The sequence below is a fragment of the Xiphias gladius genome, chromosome 15 (genome assembly GCF_016859285.1).
Source record: "Xiphias gladius isolate SHS-SW01 ecotype Sanya breed wild chromosome 15, ASM1685928v1, whole genome shotgun sequence".
Taxonomy (NCBI): Eukaryota; Metazoa; Chordata; class Actinopteri; order Istiophoriformes; family Xiphiidae; genus Xiphias; species Xiphias gladius.
The window spans coordinates 15,922,017-15,943,296 of record NC_053414.1 but is presented as its reverse complement, the minus strand read 5'-3'; the positions used below and the strand labels follow the sequence as shown (position 1 = coordinate 15,943,296).

At 40.6% G+C, this 21,280-nt stretch overlaps 1 protein-coding gene across 1 annotated transcript in view; it reads right to left on the bottom strand.

Annotated features, from left to right (window-relative positions):
• Positions 1-1,246: 1,246 nt before the first annotated feature.
• The window catches only part of prss12 (serine protease 12), a 20,734-nt gene continuing 700 nt past the window's right edge, over positions 1,247-21,280 (bottom strand). Inside the window, exons 2-13 of the mRNA XM_040145023.1 lie at positions 20,205-20,343; positions 18,917-19,089; positions 18,530-18,677; positions 17,749-17,927; positions 17,095-17,236; positions 16,756-16,976; positions 12,753-12,894; positions 9,469-9,674; positions 8,731-8,809; positions 7,981-8,103; positions 4,801-5,096; positions 1,247-2,649 (exon numbers count right to left, since the gene is read on the bottom strand). Of these exons, the coding sequence (XP_040000957.1) occupies positions 2,327-2,649; positions 4,801-5,096; positions 7,981-8,103; positions 8,731-8,809; positions 9,469-9,674; positions 12,753-12,894; positions 16,756-16,976; positions 17,095-17,236; positions 17,749-17,927; positions 18,530-18,677; positions 18,917-19,089; positions 20,205-20,343 (2,171 nt within the window). The 3' untranslated portion in view covers positions 1,247-2,326. The remainder of the gene's footprint in view (positions 2,650-4,800; positions 5,097-7,980; positions 8,104-8,730; positions 8,810-9,468; positions 9,675-12,752; positions 12,895-16,755; positions 16,977-17,094; positions 17,237-17,748; positions 17,928-18,529; positions 18,678-18,916; positions 19,090-20,204; positions 20,344-21,280) is intronic.

The window sequence follows — 21,280 nt, the reverse complement described above, 5'->3', positions numbered from 1 at the left end:
AACTAGAGCATTTATGATATGGTAGCATATTTAGTCCCAGAAGTCCCAAACTGAAGCATGTTCAATGAACTCTCTGCTTCTGTGTTAACTACCATTGTGCAACCACCGCACAATTCAATTCTGATCAAAAACTATTGTATAGAGTTATACAAAAGTTTTCGATAGTTTTTGACCAGGCTTTAGCAAAAGTCTAGGAGGGCAGGTTCAGAGATAATGTATTGTGACATTCTGTTTCCTGTGTGTCCAATAAATTTGCTCATAAATTCAACATTTCAAAATCAAGGAAAAGCTTCTCTAAAAGCAGGCAGGGCAGAAATCACATCAATCACCACGTCCAGAACCAGACAACTTCATTCTTTTTACGATGGTTGTCAACAACCTTTGAAACGAAATCTTGGCATATGATTGACATCGCATTTGAATTTTCAAATGTATTTTGTAAAATTACTTCAGTGGTAAAAGTTGTTTTGTAATTAAACCCTTTTGAGTGGAAGAAAAGTAAATACAATCAATCATAATCATTCAAAGGAAAGGAATATTTGGAGATAGAGTTTCTGGATGGCTGCAACTGCACTGCATGGGGTAACCAGCCCTTTTGTTAGATACCAAAACACATAACATAACAATATGCTACATACTGACAAGAGAGTATCCGTCCATAAATACATAACAAATGATGCTCTTCAAAACAAAGAGCAAATGTTTAATGATAACTTTTCAACGACTTAATAATTGCATTTATCATATTTCTGAAGCATATTAAGGTTAAAAACAAGAAATCCCAAATGCTGGAAGGATTTACTTTGATTCGTGTTACCGAGATTTCACGCAGCTTCTCACTGGAACATTTGGTCTCAGTTCTTAAATGTGTGTCAAGTCAACACGTGTTTGCCTTGTGAATAAAGACAACTCAGAAAATGGCTGCCATTCTTGTACACACTGTGTGACATGCCAGTGACACTGTGTGTGAGTGTGTGTGAATACGCATTGTCTGACATGGTGGTGCTCACTTTGACAGTTTGCAGTCAGAAAAAAACTCTCAAAGAACTCTGTTGTTCCAGCTGCTGTCAATTTTAAACGTTTGTGGGAATGACAGAAAACGTGGAATATAAAGTGCCACAACCACTTAGAATGCATGCACAGTAACACTAAAATGTTTTTACATAAACAGATTAAGGCCATTGAAAATCAGGTATTTAAATTATTTGATTAAACACAAAACAAATTCAGGCTTTTTACAAAATCTTAGTTTATGAAGAAATGTTACAGTACATTAAAACATAGCACACAGTCAGTAAAAACCAAATGAGAAGGCAGTGTGGTGTCTGTTTTTGTTTTTCAAGTGTACCAGATTGTCTTCCCTCAGTGTAGTAAAAACCATGACGACACTGAACAATCCCATCAGGACAAAAGAACATGAATTCATTGTGTCAACATAACAAATCAAGACTAACTAATACTGTTGTGTGCTTTGATTCAGGAACACTTCCGTCTGTTCCTTTCTCTGCAAATGTTAAACAGCACTGTGACAAGGACATATACTGATTGGATATAAATTATAAATGCCTGAGTAATTACTAAGACCTGAAATCTGTTTTTTACACAAAGTAAAACAAAGAGCATAATAGAGAAACTTTACATTACAAGAACGAAGTGAGGTGTAAAGACATAATTCACTTTGGCAAATGTCAATATGACTAGAGTGCTAAACACAAAAGCACTGAATATCATGCATTAAGTACCTAATGAGGGTTCTCTGTGCAAGTCTGCAAATTCGTACCATACCATTACTTACTTTGTATGCACGAGGGCATGCTTGTATATTGTATGTATGTGGTCCCTTTTCAGCATTCTAACTCACATATTTTATATCATCAATTACAATAAAACCTCATAACAAAAGCAAGAAAAGAAAACATTCCTGAAATTAAAAAAAACATTATAGTGTGGTATGCAATGTCACAAGAAACAACACAAATATATTTAAGTTAGGGCATTTTCTTGAGTTGAGATTTAATACTATCCAAAGTCTTGCAGCTCATGAGAATATTAAATCATTAAAATAAGTGCTAATGACTGAGATGAGAGAAGAGATATGTCCTCCTCGCCAAAAACATGTAAAACGTTTCCAGGGGAAAGAAGTCCAGTGTTGCCCTTTTTGTCCTCTTCGTTTGAAATCACTGGATAATCAGGTCATAACATTGTGACATCGGTTAGTCATGACTGGTATTGTTGTATCAGGTGTCACCCGACCAGTCGAGTAAGTCTCGAGAGTCATTCTTTCTGATCTTCCTAAGGTCAGTTGTTTCAGTTTGACATTTTCTTTTCATCGCTTTTTCTCATCACGTCGAATCACCTTGCTTATCCAGGACCTGAAGGCAGAGACTTTGGTGTAGACACCTGGGGACTGCTGCGTCCGGCAGGCGTGACCCCAGGACGTGACCCCATAAACCACCCAACCCCCACCTGGACGCTCACACACCAGCGGACCTCCACTGTCACCACGGCAACTGTCCACACGCCTCTCCGACTGGATGCTGCCAGCACAGAGCATTCGGTTTGTGAAGGCGCCGTGGAAATGCTGCTGGCAAAGGCGACGGGGCAGCAGGGAGAGGGGGGCCTGCTGTAGGGTCTTGGAGTATGAGCGACCTGAGAGAGATGGAGAGATTAGCAGTTTGAAATGAGAGGTCTGGAAGAGTGTGTGTGAGCATCTGCGTTAATCAGTGACAAGGTCAGATACTGAAAAGGAAGACGAGAGGGAATGGCAATGGTTCACGAGGGAGAATCCTCAAAACCTCTTTTTTTCTTCTCACTATCACAACGTCTGCAGCCTTTCACTAATTGAATATTTGCGTTTTAGCTACGCTAGCAGACTGAAATATTTCCACAGCTGCCTATTGGATTACCATGAAATGTTATGCAAACATTCATGGTCCATAGAGGATAAATTCTATTGACCTTAGTGATCCTCTGACTTATCACATAGCGCCACCATCTGATCAAAGTTTTCAATTATTCAATGAAAAATCTACTTCATGAACTGGCACCAAATTTTGTTTTTATTTTTACGCTATTCTCAAATTGTTTCGACATTTGTGAATGTGAAGCACAAAGCGTTCCCCATGGGCATGACTTGTGCTAAATAAATGTTTTATTTTAAAATTTTGCCTTGCCTGTGTCTCTTTTTTTTTTAAATAATTTCCCTGCATGCGGACCTTGTCAACGCTAACTTTACCATTAGCCTGGGGAGGTTGTAGACAGCAATTTGCTTCCTCTAAAACACAGGCTGCTGCTGGTTGCTTTTTTCAACAAGAAGCTTTGTCCTGTGGCCAAAATGTTTGCAGACGTTCAAACTACTAACTAGCGGTGACAAGGACATGATCCCGCCAATGTTTTCCACTCATGAACACTGCCAAATGTGTTTGTTGGAACACACAGTCAAGCTGGAGAGAACCACTGCTGAAAACTGAACTCAAGCCTCTCCAGCGGTGGCCTTTTTCCCCCTGACTCTCTCTTTGGCCACACAGTGTTATTTACTATCCATGGTAGCTTAGCAGTGGTATGTATGTGTAAAAATTTGCTTGTGTGAGTGTGTTTGATATCAAAGTGGCAGATAGCCAAGTGCAAACAGTTGTGCAAAGCAGACATTTAGCCTTATGTCAAACGGCCATTGCCCAACATCACACGCTATAAATAGTCAGTGTTGTCATCACACTTTAGTAAACCAATCAAAACACTCTCACACCCACACAAACAGAGTCTATCACACATGAATTCAACACATGAGGGAACACACGTATTACCATAAGTGTGACTAAGTTTCTATGATTAATGAGAACAGAATGTAATTGAAAGATCACTAATAGATGTGTGTGTGTGTGTGTGTGTGTGTGTGTGTGTGTACAAACAGGTATATGGACAGTTACAGAACAGGAAGTCAAACAAGTGCAATTGCCGGAGGAGGATTCTCTTCTACTTTATCTGTTTTTTCAGTTGACCTTCAAAATGACTTAGATATGATGGGAATGCAATTGTGGTTATGGCATGTGATTGTTTTACGGTTTGTCCAAACGTGAAGTTAACGTCACCACAGATAACTAGTCTGATAACTGTTTTACACTACTGCATTGTTTACTGATTGTCCAGTGTTTTTTACAGTGAAATATCTGATTGTCTCCAATTTTCCTTGTAATTTTTTTGAAAATAAATGTTTTTATGACAAAATATACTAGTAAAGAAGTGCATTGATCTGCATTGATTTACAGACTGAACTAAAGTCCGTAGAGTTTGATTTTCAAGGGGCAATATGTCAGTATTTTAGTTAAAACATTCAAAAATTAAAAAAAAAAAACTCAGATTATCAACAGAAAATGAGGAAATAAGAGTTTTGACCTTAATATGTCAAAGATGTCTATGTATTGTGTTGCAGAGATATCTGGTCATATGCTGCCCCCTGTTTGTTTGGAGTATGAATTCAACAGATGACCAGTTTTGTACACTTTTCCCCTGTTATAGGCGTGACTCAAATGGAACAGCAGGAAAAATATCCCTAGTCATGGAACATGTTGGTAAAAACGGTTACAATTAACATGAAACTGATGGAAAATGTGTAAATATTCAATAATCAAGTCTTTTTAAGTCCTCAATCTTTTTCTGCACTGTCCTTTATGTAAGAGAACTTAAAAGGTTATTTATTGCCACCATACATGCCTCCACACACACACACACACACACACACACACACACACACACACACACACACACACACACACACACACACACACATACAGATACCCTCACCTGTGTCACCCCAGCCGGTTATATGACAGTTGCTGGCTTGTTTGACTACTCTCTCTTTCCTAATGGGCAGACAGACGGGAAGGACATGATGGCTGAATGTAACACACTCTCCTGGCATCTGGCCCACTGCCCCCGGTGACAGACGTACCAAGGCCAGGTCGTAATCATTGCTGTGGGAGCGGTAGCTTGGGTGGAGGATAATTTGATCAACGCCATACTCCTCTTCGTGCTCCTCAGGGACGAGGGAGTGGTAGTCGCCCACTCTGACTTTATACTGCCTGGTGCTGTTTCCATACCTGCAGAGAGAAGTAGAGGGATGAATGGGGAGAGATCATTGGGCAAAGAGGGTGTGTATGCATGAGGAATCCCACTGCTGATACATAAACCATGAACAAATAAATCACTTGCTCTGGCAGGGGTTTACCTGTTCATCTAGAGCAGGAAAAAGTACAAGCACCTTACACTGGTGCACTAGATGCTCATGAGTAGCAGAAAAGTTTTTTTTTTCTCAATGTTTAAGGCTTCATGGTGTTTTTGACATGTTAAACATTACCCTTATGAGAAACGGTACGGTATGAGATGTTCCTGCAGGGGTTACATAGGTTTGCCTAATTACCAGGATAAACAGGTTTATTCGGTCCACCCTTCTTGAGGCAACAGTTGGCATTATATTTTAAGTCTCCTCTTGAAGCATGAATTTGAAAACGTTTTTGTAGTTTTCATCTTTTCTTTCAAAAATTTACTCTTTTTTATACTTATTTAGACATTTTTCTTGCTGATTTTTGGTCAGTTTTGTACTTTATATTGTGTTTGCGTTCCCCTTGATTGTTATAAATATTTTATATATACTTAGTCAGACAGTCCTAAAAGCTTTTCTCAAGTAACTAATTAGCTATGTGGTCTCTCTTTTTCTCTGCTGCACCTCCTGTCCTTCTTCACCACAACATTTTTGTGATGCATTTATACATTCTATCAATTCACTATAAATTATAGCTAAGAAAGGGTTACACACTTCTCACACTACCTATATGGGCTAGACAAATGAAACCTTGGACAGAGAATGAGCCTAGGCAGGAATGATAACAACAAATCTGTCAGTGCGTCTGTGTGTTTATGCACTTATCTGACTCATTGGTTGACATAATGAAGTGTTTTCCACACTCTCTGTTTACTTGTTGGAAATGTTTGGAAGGAGAAGTGACGACTAGGGTAAGGCAGGGAAAAGACAGAACCAATGGAGAGGGAGCGACGGAAGAGAAGGAAGAAGAGAAGAAGGCCTTGCCATTGAGCCAACTATCTGTGTCCAATTACAACTGGCAGAGTGTTTCCGGAAAGATCTCCTGACCTGGGTGTGCCACGGCGTTCCTGGCAGAGCCGTCTATGTGCAGTACATACCCATCTACAGCCACACACAGGCACACAGGTCACACTAACACACTATGTCCATACAAAACTAATGGAGCTTGGTACAAAATAACAGCCTTAATCCTATGCTAAAGGCATTCTCTCAAAATTCGAACAGATCTTGAGTGTGACACCTAAGTAACGTTTCACACATTGTTATTGTTGCTAAAAGCAGTTAAAAATCTGCTGGAGTTATATTTCTGTTGGTGAGCCCTCAGCTGTATTGGCACAAGGTATAAATAGTTGTAATTTGTTGACAACATGTGACCACTGACCTGAGGTCAATTTTTATGAACCCACTAATCGTTTATGGAAGTGTAAGGGACCAGGTAATGTGATCGTGTTTGTTACTTTTGGTAGTTGTAACTTAACATGTCATGAGGAAAATCATCTACGCAAATCAGAGCATGTGTGTGTGTGTGTCACTCTATTTTCGTTACCATAAATGAAAGGTGACACTGTAAAGTCGGAAGTCCCCATCTTGGTCTCTGGCTTGCATGCAGCAAATTACTCCTGAAAGCTGTCATAGCTGAGGCTAATATCTCGGAGCACTGAAGACTGACGTGATCAAGCAGGCAAGGTTAGTACTTTGTAGGGTGTGACCTTTCTTTTAACAAAAGTAAAGCTAAGCACACGCTAACATATAATTACTTTGTTTGAATAGTCTATCGTTTATTTTCTTTTGTTCGGCCAAGCTATGACACATAACCTCAAGAACAATCTGTCAAAGACAGGGTTTTAATTGAGGCTCACTATTCTGGATACTATAATACCTAATGTGCAGTTTTAATCGACTTGCCCTTGTTAGTAGCTGGTCAGAGTAGAATTAATCACTTTAGACTGTGATTACACTGGTAGTCAACTGTTTGCACAAGGCCTAGAGGTCCTGATTGTAGCATCCCAAATGGTTTTAATTTGCAGCACAGCTGTGTGCTTTCCACGTATGCCACTTCAAAGAAGAGGATAGGAAAGTCAAATAGAGTAGAGATTTCTTTACAAGGAGTACAACTCTGACAGGAAAATGGTCCTGGGAACGGTTCAGGAAATTTAACTTGAAAGGATCGTTTGAATGATTTCTGTCTCTCTTTAGTGTGGAAACATCAGGATTTATAGTGGTGGGGCTGCTGGGGCGTACACAGAGTTCTGGTTTTCCTACCAAGCCCAAACATTGGAACGAATACCTGGTAACACATCCAAAAGATATTACCCTTAAAATTCAGAGTGACAACCTTAAATGTATTGTATAAATATCAAATGCAGACCCCATGGTTAGTGCCTTCACATCCCTCAACTTTCTCAGCGCTACATAAATTTGCTAAGTCTCCCTTTTCTATTCATTTTCTTTATTGCCTAAGTCTTTCTGCTGCCTTCTCTGCTGTCTGCATTAGCTGATGGATTTCAGGTTGGTGTGGCGCCATGTGGAGTCCCCCAGACCAGATGAAGCTTAGATGAAGTAACTCTGGCTTTCTCCCTGCCACCTGCACCACAACCACTGCCAAACCACCACTGATTACTGCTCCCTTTGCTGAGGTTCTCGGATCTCTGTCAGACTTGAATATACCGAGGGAGTAAATGAAGAAGTTGGGTGGCAGGTATAGTTGAGTACAAACAACATTTTTAAGTCTGTCTGCAGCAACAGGCCAGAAAATGTATGTATATGCACAACCTCATTTCCATGAATAAAGGTAAGTCCAATCACACAATATAAAAAGAAAAAGTAGATGTGTTTGTGTATATATGCATGTGTGTGAATGCATGTATGTGTGTGTATTTGACCTCTTGAAGCAGTGTGCTGAGGTAAGGACCCAGCAGGAGTCGATGAGAGTCGCTCCACACACCAACCTCCCATCTCCTCGGGAGCCTCGCAAACGGATCGCAGCCTGCCATGGCCAGCCACCCCTACGGACACGGACAAACAGCCAGGCACGCACACAAACCCACACACAGATAAACACACGCAAGCAATTATAAAAGTGCACAAACAACTTAAAACGTAAACACAGAACTGGATTAAACACTACAGCATTTTAACAAGAGCAAATTGGGTCGTATTCAGACAATGCTAAAAAAAGGAACAACATTTTAATGTACTATAAAGTCAGCACATGGATATTGCACCTTGATTCAGAAAAAAAAGAGCCTTAAACAGGCCGTCAACATAGCATCAGTCATGTTCTATCCGAATATGATTTATGAGATTTTTTGGAGGACACTAAACATTAGCATACCTAATAGCAGAATTATTTTACATGCTGTTATGTGACGAGTAAACTCATGGGATGCCAATCTAAACATGTATGTATTCCCACACAAACACACACAGTCACACAAAAAGACACAAAATACTGAGTATGAAAGACATTTACATGCACATACAAACAAACTGAAAATTTCTTTGCTGGTAGCTTCAGATCACCTGTTTTCCAAGACTTGTTAACTTGAAAATGTGTCCAATATTCTTTACTCTATATGTCTCTGGCAGGCTTTCTGTGCTGTTATTAATCCCTCCTTTCCCTCCGAGCTCACCTCAGAGAGTTTTCGCCTCCTATGATCCGGCGCTGGCGAGTGTGTATGAGCCGCAGACCACAAATTGAGTTGGCAGGATCTGACAGAGACAAAAGAGGAACCATTGCATGTGTACATGTGAGATTGTGTGGGAGGCTGATGATTATTAAACCATACATTTAGGCTCAGATGTTGCTCTTATTAAATATTTAGACTGATCAAAAAACATAATATTGTTGGAAATGGATCTTTTACTACTACATATGAACCTTAAATAAAGAAAATTAAATAAATTGCAGATCATTTTTCGTAGAGTGTGTGTGTACGGTAAAATCTACAAACATAGCTTAAGTGCTTTTTCAGAAGATTTAATTTATCATGCTGAGGAGACAAAACCGGTTTGACTTTCCACAGTATGTGCAAGTGAGAAATGGTAGTAATAGCACATGTGCAGGTAACAGATAGCAATGTGTGAGTCTGCCCTGATGTGTGACAGACAGGGTGAAGCAATAACATAGCCCTTACCATTTTACCATCTGGATATATAAATACACAGACAAGTCCTCCCTGCTTTCCACTGCCAGTGTTACCTCTTAACTTTTCTTTGGTCATTTGTTTCTCATTATTTTTTCAGTGTATATGACAAATTGGAACTGTTTGCTAAACACATTTCAGTTTCCTTAATGCTCCCAATGAGTCAGACAAGCTCAATTTATTTTCGGAGCAACATAAAGTACAAAACAGTCCCGACTGACTGACCTTTGACCTCTTTGTAGCTGGGCTGTGATTCACCATAGTCACAGATAACCCCAGCATCCTCACTGTGGCGACAGTTATGTGTGCCAGGTGCCTGTTTGATGCAGTCTGCTAACGAACGCTCCTCGCCACTGCACTTTACGTTGTCCACATGGATGGGTCCTGTCCCTTCCCCAAAATATGCCATCACACGGGCCTTTGCCACACCACTGAAGAGTGCAGACAGATACAGGACAGACAAAGACATTTAATTAAATGATATTAAACTGGAAAACTGTTAGAAGTGTCCAAAAAAAGAAGTTCATATTGAGGCTGAAAATAAAAAAGCAGAAATGTAAAAGTAAGGAAATATGTTACAATTTATTCAAAACATTGCACTTTCCAAAAAAGAAAAAAAAGCAAGGGAATATGAGTGAGTCTTGAGAAAATTAAAAAAAATACTTAAATTGGCTGATCTAATATTGAGAGATAAACTATTCCAAAGTTTTGGGGCAAAGACACCAAATGTGTGGTCTTTCTTCACTTTAAGCTACGCTAAGCATCCAGTCGACACTGGTTAGCAGACCTGAGAGACATTAATTTACTTTATGGACCCAACAATTTAAAAATGCACTTAGATGCTTCACCTGGGGCTCAGTAGACAAACATGTTAGATTGAATTCTGTGCTTTGTTTTTGTTAGAGCAATTGTTAGAAGAATCTTCTAAAGTTTGAAATGTAGCAATGTCTCTTTTGTGTGACAGTGTAATGAGATTTTGAATGTGTAGGATTTGCAAGTGAGATTTAATTGTAAATTTTTTGTTTTGTTGGATAGCAACATCTCATTGTGCTAAATTTTTAACTCCTTTGGTTAATTAGGTATTAGAAAGTGATTAAAACTGTTCAGGAATAAATTACAGTTAATAACTTCACAAACAAAAAAATTCAAGTGTTGATTGCTTAACTGTTTAATTTTTCAGTCTGTGTATATATGTGTATAACCATACTGGCAGTGATGATATGTGAGCGTAGATGCTATGGTTTGACATTCTCAGCCTGTGACACAAACCAGGTCAAACCACTTTTACAATCTGATAACAACAGTATTTGTATCAGTATCTCACCTCTGACTTTAATTAGCAAACTGCTAACACACAGAGGCCTGCAGGTTGTGGTTGTGTATGTGTGTCTCTGTATGTTGTAACTGTGATTTTAATTAAGATCGATAGATAACTGAGAGCAAAGATCTCATGTTGCGTCCCTGAGGTTTGGTGGGTAACAGGTCTTGTATCCCCCCTCATCCACAGGGAATCTCATATCTCTTATTGAGACATCTAGTGTTGTATCTGTGTCTCCTATAGCTCCCTGAGGAGTACTTTGCATGCAAAGGCTGAATATCCGACCTGTGTGTTTTCGTAAAACATCAGCCCATAAGGCAACACAGTCCTCTAACTGCTCGGTTTACAAATTGAAGCCAAGCGTGTTCTCAGACACCATGTATCACGTGCTTCCCATTTACCATGAATACTCTTTAACATTTTAAATGGCAATTTTCTTGCTAGCGGATCAGTTTTAAATATTGCGAGGGAGAAATGGTAGAAAAAGTTGCAGCCAAGGTGAACGGGCCACTTCTGTAACACGGAGACACAGGTCTGCCGACATAACTAAAAAAGTTCTCTTTACTTTCAAGTGAATTACTGTTTTCAAGATATCATACATGGTCTGAGAACCTTAATTAAAGCTCCACTGGTTAACATGTTACACTTCATTTAGTCCCCCAGTAATGAATTGTTGCCCAGTTATGTTTTTATGAACTATGCTGTGCTGTGGTACACACTATAGGTGTGTTTGTGTGTGAGTTTGTGTATGAGTTTTCCAGTTTCAGGTGTAAGCCCTTCTTCAGGGTGACTCTGGGTCAAACTGTTGACTCTGAATATAATTTGTGTGAAAATATGTGTGTCTGTGTATATATTTTTTTCTCATCACCAAAGCAGTCTCCAACCCTTGGGGCCCTGCTGTGTATGTAATGACCTTTCACTACAGCCTGGGCGAGACAGAATGATGATCCCAACATGGCTTTTACACGCCTCCAACACACTTCCTCTTTTTGTCTCACGCTTATATGTTCCAGATGTGGCTTTCATTTACACACAGATGTGTCACCGAAAATCGTGTGGCTACGGGATGAGTATCCCTTGCTGAATAGTAATGAGAGAGAAAATGAGGACAGTTTGTTACAGTACAGTTTTCCCTCCCCATCTCATAGCCATTGTTTTTGGAAAATGGGACAGTGTCTCTGAGGAAAAGATAATGGGACACAGAGAGGATGAGATGATGTAGTTTGCGCCGCCTTGACATATCTGTCACTCTGAATGTGGCTTTTGCACAACTGGCCTGCCATTTAATTGGATGTTTCTCTTGGCTCTGAGAAAGGGCACAGCTGAAATCCTTAAAAAAAAGTTGGCAGCACACCAGAGGCTCATAAGAAGTACTCAAAAGCTTGAGTGCACAGTTTTAAAGATTAATTAATGAAGCAGTAATGAAACATTTTCAATGATTCAAAGCACACTGAAGGTTTTCCACTGTAGACTAGCTTGAAAATCAAGACGTGTACAATGAAGTGGAAAGTGGAAACAGACCAGGACTGAGAGATGGAAAGATGAAAGACATACATTACATTCACTTAAGTGAATATGATGTATGGAGTGATCACATTGCAATGCCAGAGCTCACAACTGAGCTTTGTCTCCAAAATTTTACCTCCATTCCAACATCCTGACATTTGAAAAAGGAAAGGATACGAGGAAAGGAGAGATTTGTATCAGACTGCAATCTGATATTCCTTCTAGATACTGAAAAGGTGTAAATGCGGTAGAGGTGAAACAATTAGTCAATTAACTGATAGATCAGGTATTTTGAGGCAAAAATGCCCCAAATTCAATGGTACCACTTTTTCAAAAGTGAATTTTGGCAGCCTTCCTTGGCAGTAAACTGAGTTTGTTTAGGCTGTTGGACTATTGGTTGGACAACATAATAATAATAATAATAACAATAACATTAGTTTAAATATGTCATCTTTTGCTCTGGATAAATTGATGGGAAGTTTTTTTTACTAATCACAAATCGATTAATCGAGAGATAATCAGATTAATTGAAAATGAAAATAATCATTAGTTTCCGCCCTAAAATGCACCCATAACCCCAGACAACATTCAGCTGTTATTCCTTCCAATTTGACCTACATCAGTAAGCCACAAAAGCAAGTCTGTCAAAGAGGCTGCTCCAACACACATGCACATACATACATACTTGTAGCCGAGCTGTCGGCACACCACCTCAGCGTCATGATCAGTCCATCCATCATCACACACGGTCCCCCATTGACCGGACAGATAGAGCTCCACCCGGCCTTCCCTTGGGCTCTCTCCTCCCACAAGCCTTACTGGCACACCTAAAGAACACACACACACACACACACACACACACACACACACACACACACACACACACACACACACACACACACACACACACACACACACACACACACACACACATACACAATTTAGACTGACAGTACACAGACTGGCCCTGCTGGCATGGATTTATTTGTTTTCTCCATAGTTAAAAAAAAACCCCTGGGTCTAGAAATACTCGAAGACACTACACACACATTCCCTAACAAATTTGATCCTCCAGGCTAACTTGTCTGCACTCATGTTCACTACATAGGAAATAGCTGAAACACCTGTCTGTTTTCATGCACGTAACCACTTGTGTTTCCAGGGGCGAAATTTCTCCTGCCACTATGAAAAGATCATTTATTTTCATTGGCTCTGTTTTTCACACGCTCCCTCACTTGGTCTTTCTCTCTCTCAAAGGGCATTCAACTCACGTGGTTAATCAAATCAGTCTAAGCTTTAGGGTTAAACAATCCATGGTCGTTTGTCTGCACATAGCTGCCCAGACATGCAAACACACACACACATACACACACACACACGCACACGCACTAATCTCGTTTAAGTGAATACTAATGTCTGTTCCATGTGTGGACAGTTTGAGGATCAGTTTACACTCTTGCCAAGTGACAGGTCAATCTGTATTTTTATTTTGCCTTGAATCAACTCGCTTAAGCTGCTAAGAACAGAGAGGTCTTGAACATTACAAAATTTCTTTGACGTTACTTTTTTAAGCTATTATGAATCCATTCTGTTAACTAGTTCTTAGTTGCTTTTTCTAGGTGAAACATTTCACAATCATTTTATAAGCAGGAAGACTAAAAACAAATCAGCGGTAAGCAGTTTAGACTGAAAACATTCTCTGTGGTTGTATTAAGTTGTGTGTGGGACATAAGAATTGTAGGAGGGGGATTTAAGGTAAGTGGAGTTAATTGTGGGAATGTTTACTTCTTAGTTGGTGTTCGCTATTCAGGAAATGCTCATCTTTGTCCTCCTGCTTAGAAACACAAACACAGTTTTTTTTCTCTCTCAACACACACACACACACACACACACACACACACACACACACACACACACACACACACACACACACACATACACATGACATTACTGCTCTGACACAAGCATAATGTGATGGTCTCGGACAACAGAGAGTAAAAGACGGAGAGAGTTCAAAGCGCAGCCTGGCTTATCTGCTTTTTCTCATTTTCCAAAAACAGCACAGACCAATCTGCCTGTGGCACGTTACAGGGGAAAGGGGGGATTTACACAACCACATGAATGCTCAAACACAAGCAAACGTGCACACAAACTAACACACACAAAAATGCTATGTAGTAATGACATAATTCTTTAGTGGGTGTTTGTGGGGTGAGATTGTCCATCAGGTTTTTGCCAAACAATATAATCTATATAAACCAAACAAATGAATAAATGTAAATTTAATTTATTATATAATATAATATAAAAAAACACGATCTATCGTATCTGTGCCATTCACCAGACTTATCAAACTCATATCTGGTTCATTCAACATCGAAAGAAATGCCAGAGAAAAGTATGAGGTTAAATCTAGTACAATTCAGTTCTATCTTTAAACATCTTTTTTGGGGCCTGGAGGCTATAGACATAAGCTTGATTAATGGTGCTAGCGTTTAACCCTTCCTCCCTCTCTCAGCAAGCAGTAACACCCCTGAACCCTTACCTGCCTCGTCTTATAAAAGTGCAGTTTTGGAGTAACACCAATCATGTGTTATGCGATTGTCAGCCCACTGGTGCCTGCTATTCATGATCTTATAGTTAGTAACACTGAAGAAGAGTGGCATGAGAGAGATTTACTTTAGTTTTTTGCAGTAGGGCCATTTAATCATGAAGAATTTAAAAGCGACTCAGTTATTAAGGCAGGACAATCCAACTAACAGCTGTGCTTATTAGAGTTAGCATGACTCATCCTCTATCTGTCTCTTAGAGAAGGCTTTCCTCTTCTAAGTAAGATGAGATCGAATTGACTGTAGGAAGAGATCTTAGACACAGATTTCAGATCAGCTTATATTTCCATTACCTGGTTTTATGAAGTGAAGGGAAAACTACATAAAGACTTTCAACAGTAGGTTTCTTTTGCCTCACTGCCTATGAAATATTTGTGCTCTAAATGCAAAACTGGGTTTCTTCTGGATTAGATTAAATCAACGACATTGAATCTGACTAATATCACTGGTAATGGTTTTTTCTTTACAAAAAGAAAAAAAAATTAAACATTGAAAATTGCATAATTGCATAGCCCAAACAAACGTGAAATATAATATTACAAACAAATGAATAGAAAGTAAAATCTGAAATGACAAGCAATACAAAATATGATTAATTATGATTAATTACAGTAGAAGTAAATCTAAAATAAAGTGTTATTAAGAGAGATTTTACATAAAGTGAAGAATCAGTTTGCCCAATCTAATCCAGCGAGTCATTCCAGATTCGAGGGGCCCAGATGGCGAACCCTGATAGTTTTTAGTCTCCACCTAGGCCTAAAAGGAACTACCAGAGGATTTTCGGGCAGAAAACACATCAATGTGAGGTTAAAAGGTCAGTAATAGTCTGGAGCTAATCCCATATGAGGTATGAAAGTGATGAAAATCCACATCAAAGTGGGCTCTGAAACACCAGTGTAACCAGTGGTGAGATGCTCAAGTAGTGGTTTTATTCACTATCCTACTGGATCTTGAAAGAAACTGGGCATCTTCAACTAATTAAAACTTACAAAGACTACATTGACTTAAACAGGAATATAGAGCATTTCAGTTTTTAAGTCAAGCATTGCAATAGGTCAAATCTTGCCATTCTGCATCACTGCAAGAAACAGGACTGAATTATGGATAACATTTGTTCATCAAGACTGAGTTTACTGTCAAAAATTACAACATTATAAAGTAGTACTACTGTATGAGTGTGATAATATTGGAGAACAGTAAACTAAACTGAGCGGAGATTCAAGTGAGAGAGGAATCCAGACCTATGATAATGAATTCTGATTTATTGGAATTAACTAACTTTCCAGACATCAACATTCCCAACTTCAATATACATGTAAATTGAAGTTGCTGGTATCAAAAGAAAAACAGATCCTGTTCAAATCTGCTTATAAACGGAAACTGACTTTTTTTTTTAAATTCTTGATAAACAGCATGTTGAGGACTGAACCCTGAGGCGACCGATAATTAACAGGGACTGGATAATGTGTGATTAGCATTGGCAACACAAAAGAGAGCTAGGAGTGAAACCAATCTAAGACAATATCACAGATTCCCACTCAGTATTTAAAATGTCAAAAATCAAATAATATCAAAAGTCTTAATATAGACTAAAATAAGCAAAAGAGAAGAGTGCTAAAAAGATCATTAAGTTAAGTCATTATTGCAAGTGCGGTTTCTTTGCTATGTCCAACTCGAAGACCAGAATGAAATTTTTGAAAACGAACATTACCATTTATACAGGCAAATAGCTGTGCGGCAAGCAGTTCTCCTAAAACACTGGCCAGAAAGGTTTCGAGATTGCCCCCACGTGCGCTTGTTAACTGGCAAACCACCCGCCTTTATTCTCAAACACTCCCACATGGACAGCACATTGCCAGGGGTGTTATAACAAACGAGCTTACTGTTTCAGATAATACTACGGTAACTGCTCTTAGTCTTTCAAATTCCCAAAACAGTGACCATCTACGTATTTACATATGTATCTAACCACATACACAACCAGCATTATAACATAGAGCCTCCCTTACCCATTTGTTGTTTCTTTGTTATCTGTAACCTTTCAAGTAAGTCTTACAGTAAGATAAGATTCTGTCTTACTAGTTGGAAGACTCTCTCCATTGCGCTCAGGGCTGCATGCGATATTAACATCTTCATGGTGTGTGCAGTCATGACGGAGCCACTCCTTCCTGTTGCAGAGCAATAGGCTAGGTTCTTTCCCTGTGCAGCTCACATCATCCAAAAGAATGGGACCTGACCCCACCCCAAAGCGTGGGACTGGGGTGATGTCTAGTCCTTCACAAGGCAGAGTCTCGCCTAACCTGCAAGCCGGACATGTACACACACATGCATGCACAAACTCTCATTGTTTCACTTATAAATAAGACATGAGTGCGCATGTGTATGTGCCTGTCTGGAGGCATGCACACTTCACATTACCTGTAACCAAGTTGTCGACACACTACTTGTGTGGCAGAGTCTGTCCAGCCGTCATCGCACACTGTCCCCCACTGACCACGGTAGAAGACTTCTAAACGTCCCTCGTGGCTCCCTGTACCCCCTACCAACCTAACAGTACCATCTGCAGATGAAGAGGGAGAGACCAACAGAGAGTTATGCAATGTTCTTGCTCATGAAGATATGTGTGTATGTCTTTTTCATGGCCTTCCATCTGCATGAAACCAGCTTTTTAGAAAAATTTAAAATAGATCTCCTCTTATAGCCGGAGGAAAAGACACTACTAATGCAGTCATTTACGGGAGCAGTAATTACAAAAAAAGCTCTGGGGTTTGCTGTCTGATTAGCCAGTTTCTGTGGCCAAGGTTCAGTCCTTTAGACTTCTGCCTCAGTGCATTGATCACCTGGCAACACCCCAGACTCTTCCTCCTCTCATTGTGTGTGGTGAAACCACATAGAACAAAGCAACATACAACAAAGATTCTGGGGTCATGGGTACATTCAAACCGCTCCACCGTGATAAGGTGTGAGTTCCTGGAGGGCCTTCCATATCTCTACATGTTAAATGTGTGTGCATTTCTCTGGCACGTCTTTGTGAATATTGTGGATTGCTATTGCGGTGACGTGTTGGCCTACCTGTAAGAGGGTTGCAGGATACTCCTGCATCCTCGGCGTGCTGGCAGTTGTGTTCCCCCCAAGTGCTCTTTGGACACTGCTCCAGCGTGAGCTCATTGCCTGTGCAACGGACCTCGTCCAGCCACACACGGCCTGAACCCTTGCCAAAATGTGCCTGGCCCCATGCCCTTGCTACACCGCTACAAAGAGAAGAAACGGTACAGAAGAATATAAGGCTGGGTTTGCAGTAATACTGATATAATGAAAAACAGATGTACTGAATGGCCCTGACTTACAGAATACAGGGTGGAGGATGATGTATTTGTTTTATTTGGAAATTGAATAGAATTAATATTATTGTTTTTCAAATCTGTTATTGAGAAAGTTGCTTGCCATGCATATCTGTGCATATGTAAACATTGCAGCACCAACAGCACAGTGGCAAACACCAAAAATGCAGACAGGAACATTTGCAGAGAGCGTAGTATTGCTAAATATGCGTATGTCTGTGGTACTAGAATTCAGGAACAATGAGCCTGATTCACTCTCTGACCCCCAGATGTTCTTTATTGCTCGATCCTCTCTCTCTGTGTCCGAATGGAAAGAATACTTCTCATACTTTTGGAGACAGAGAGAGAGACAGGCGGCTAGACACCCACTTTAATGCATCTCAGCTTCCTACGCTATCTCCCTGTCTCACTTTCTCATTCTCACAATGTACTTCCTTTATGCTAATTATTGGCTGGAATTCATGTGAATATGAACATTAATATCTGTGTGTGCGTGTGGGTCGCCCCTTCACCTCAGTCCCAGCTGTCGACACACCACCTCTGCATCGCTGTCGTCCCATTGGTCGTCACATATGGAACCCCACTGCCCTGCATGGAAGACCTCTACTGTGCCCTCCGACCCTGATCGACCTCCCACCAGCCGTATAGGGAGCGTCACTACTGGTGACACACACAAGCATAAATACACACATTTACACATGATCTACTTAAAGAGCCTATGCAGCTTGACACAAAATGCAGGGACTTTTTTGATTTTAAAATATATTTAAGGGACAATTCTAAACCTTGTAGGGGTTGTAGAAGTGTAGAGGGTTTGTATAGTAAACAGATTTCCTTAGATTCATTCAAACCTCTATCCATCCATCACAAACCTACAATACCTCATTAGGGGGGCCTACCTTTCTGTTGGGTGCAGGTAACAGCTGCAGCCAGAGAGCACTCCCCTCCGTTCCACGTAGTCGTGGGACACTGGAGCAAGTCTGGCTCGTCTCCCTGGCAATGCACCGCCCTCCAATGGAGTTTGGCCATGCCTGGACGAAAAAGGGAAACTGCACGTGCACGACCAGAGATCCTGGAAGGGGATTAGTGAGCAACCAAAAAGCAAAAAAGTTACTTTTACTAAATTGAAATATTTTTTTCATCTGAAAACTGCCATCAAACAGCAAAGCCAGTCTCATCTGATAAGAGCTGTGAAGCTGATTAAAAACAATTCTTAATTACTTTTGCTTGGTACCTATCATCAAAGGTAAATCCTGCAGGCAGGCTAGAGCTGCCCATCTCCGAGCGAAAATTAGAGCAGCCATATCAGCCTGGTAGCAGTAACTTTGAGCCATCTGTATGTTCGTGATCTGCCACTCCAGGGCCAATACAGTCAGAAATTCTACACCCAACAGCTCTCAATAGCTGCCCGTGTGAAAGTCATCACCAACGATTCCAGCTGACATATGGCTGACATTTTCCCTCTTTCCTTTCCGCTGTGGAGTTTCATTGACTCCTGTGTGAATACGCACACGCAGGCATTCATGGCAGTGTGCATGCCAGTGCTGGTTTTAGTGTTAACATGTGTAGTAAGTGCACAGAACGCCTCTGTTCTCCAGGGAGATCAGACTCTTTCTCAACCGTATAAACCCCAGCTCATGAACATTTTTGATATGTAGGATCTGTCTACTGGCTCCCTTGAGCCCCAGCGAATCAGTGGCTCTTCTAGCATGACAGCCTCTGATAGTCAAGATCACAAAACACAGCCGCGTGCATATGTGTGTGTGTGTGTGTGTGTGTGTGTGTGTGTGTGTGTCTGTGTGAGAGAGAGACACAGAGAAAGAGAGAGCTGGTAGCAAGGTAAATAGCTGAGCACTAAAGGTATTTAAATACCTCTGGGGAACGGGGGGTTGGAATGCAAGGGTCACACAAGAAAAGTACAAAGACTGAAAAATAAAGAATGCATGAAAGTGAATGTCTGAAGTGTTGTGAAACTCTCTTACATCCCCCAAATGTTTTCCATCACACTCTAACCATCTGTCAGACCTCTGTAGGCAGCTTCACGTTGTGAATTTATATGGTAGAGGGTGATTGTACTTGCTCCTGTGTCTGAATACATATGTGAGAAGGAGAGGCAGACAGAGAGCGGCAAATAAGTGCATATCGGAGCGCCTGTGAGTGCATGTGAGTGCATGTGTGCTCTCTCACCCCTTGCCAAGCTGTCTGCAAACCACTGCAGCGTCTTCATCCCCCCAGTCATCGCTACAGACAGACCCCCACACTCCTCCCAGATAGACTTCCACCCTGCCATCTAGCTTGGAGCGGCCTCCGTGCAGACGCACTGACCCTAGGATGGAGAAAGGGTTACGGAATAATAGATGTATAATAATACAGCACCTACAAAATAAAAAAAAAGGAGGGGGGGTATTGCTGTAGTACCCCTTACGTCACGGCCGTACAACTGATTCAACCATTTTGATATTTTGAGAAAAATCCTGATTACTTTTAGAACAGTGTTAGAAAAGTGTTTGTAAGATACTTCCTAAACCTAGGAAAGTGTACAGAAGTTTTCGTATCATGGTTACAGTCACATGGTGTCTGTGCAGGCACGTTGTTTATTGCTGGGATAACACCATTGCTTTGTGCGAATCTATTTGAAGAGTTGTAAGGGCAACAGAGAATGTCAGGGCTTCACGCCTATGCTGAGACACGCACAAACACCCCAACATGTGCAGGTGGATATCTGTATCGTACTGCCATCCACATATTTTAACATGCACTAGAGAGGAAATCCTGTGTGTGGCTATCTTCTTTTGCGAGAGGTCATAAACTCAGAACAGACCACCTCTGGACACCACCGCCTAAAGGCATGTAACTGTCCAAATATCTTTAACAACTGGATCAATGTGTGTCAATTCAGTGTATCAACTACCAGATGATAATTGACCCATGTTGCACCAACAGGCGCCAAGACTACAAATAAAACGGGCTGCCTGTCTTGTGCCAGATGGAAATCCCACAATCTATTCCTTTCCCCATTCTCCGTCCCTTTTACCTCCATTTACCGTTCGTCGGTCCAGAGACAATGTAGGGCCTACATTGTCTCCAGTCTCCATTTCGGCAATACTTATTGGTTCGAGCCTGTGTATTTGACAGGTACTGATACTACGATGTTCCCCATGTCGAACTCTTTTAATATAAAAAGAGGGATTTTGTTTGGCCTACATACTCTACTCTCTTAAGTCTGTTGGTGCCAAACTCGCCACGTCGGGCAAATACCTGCG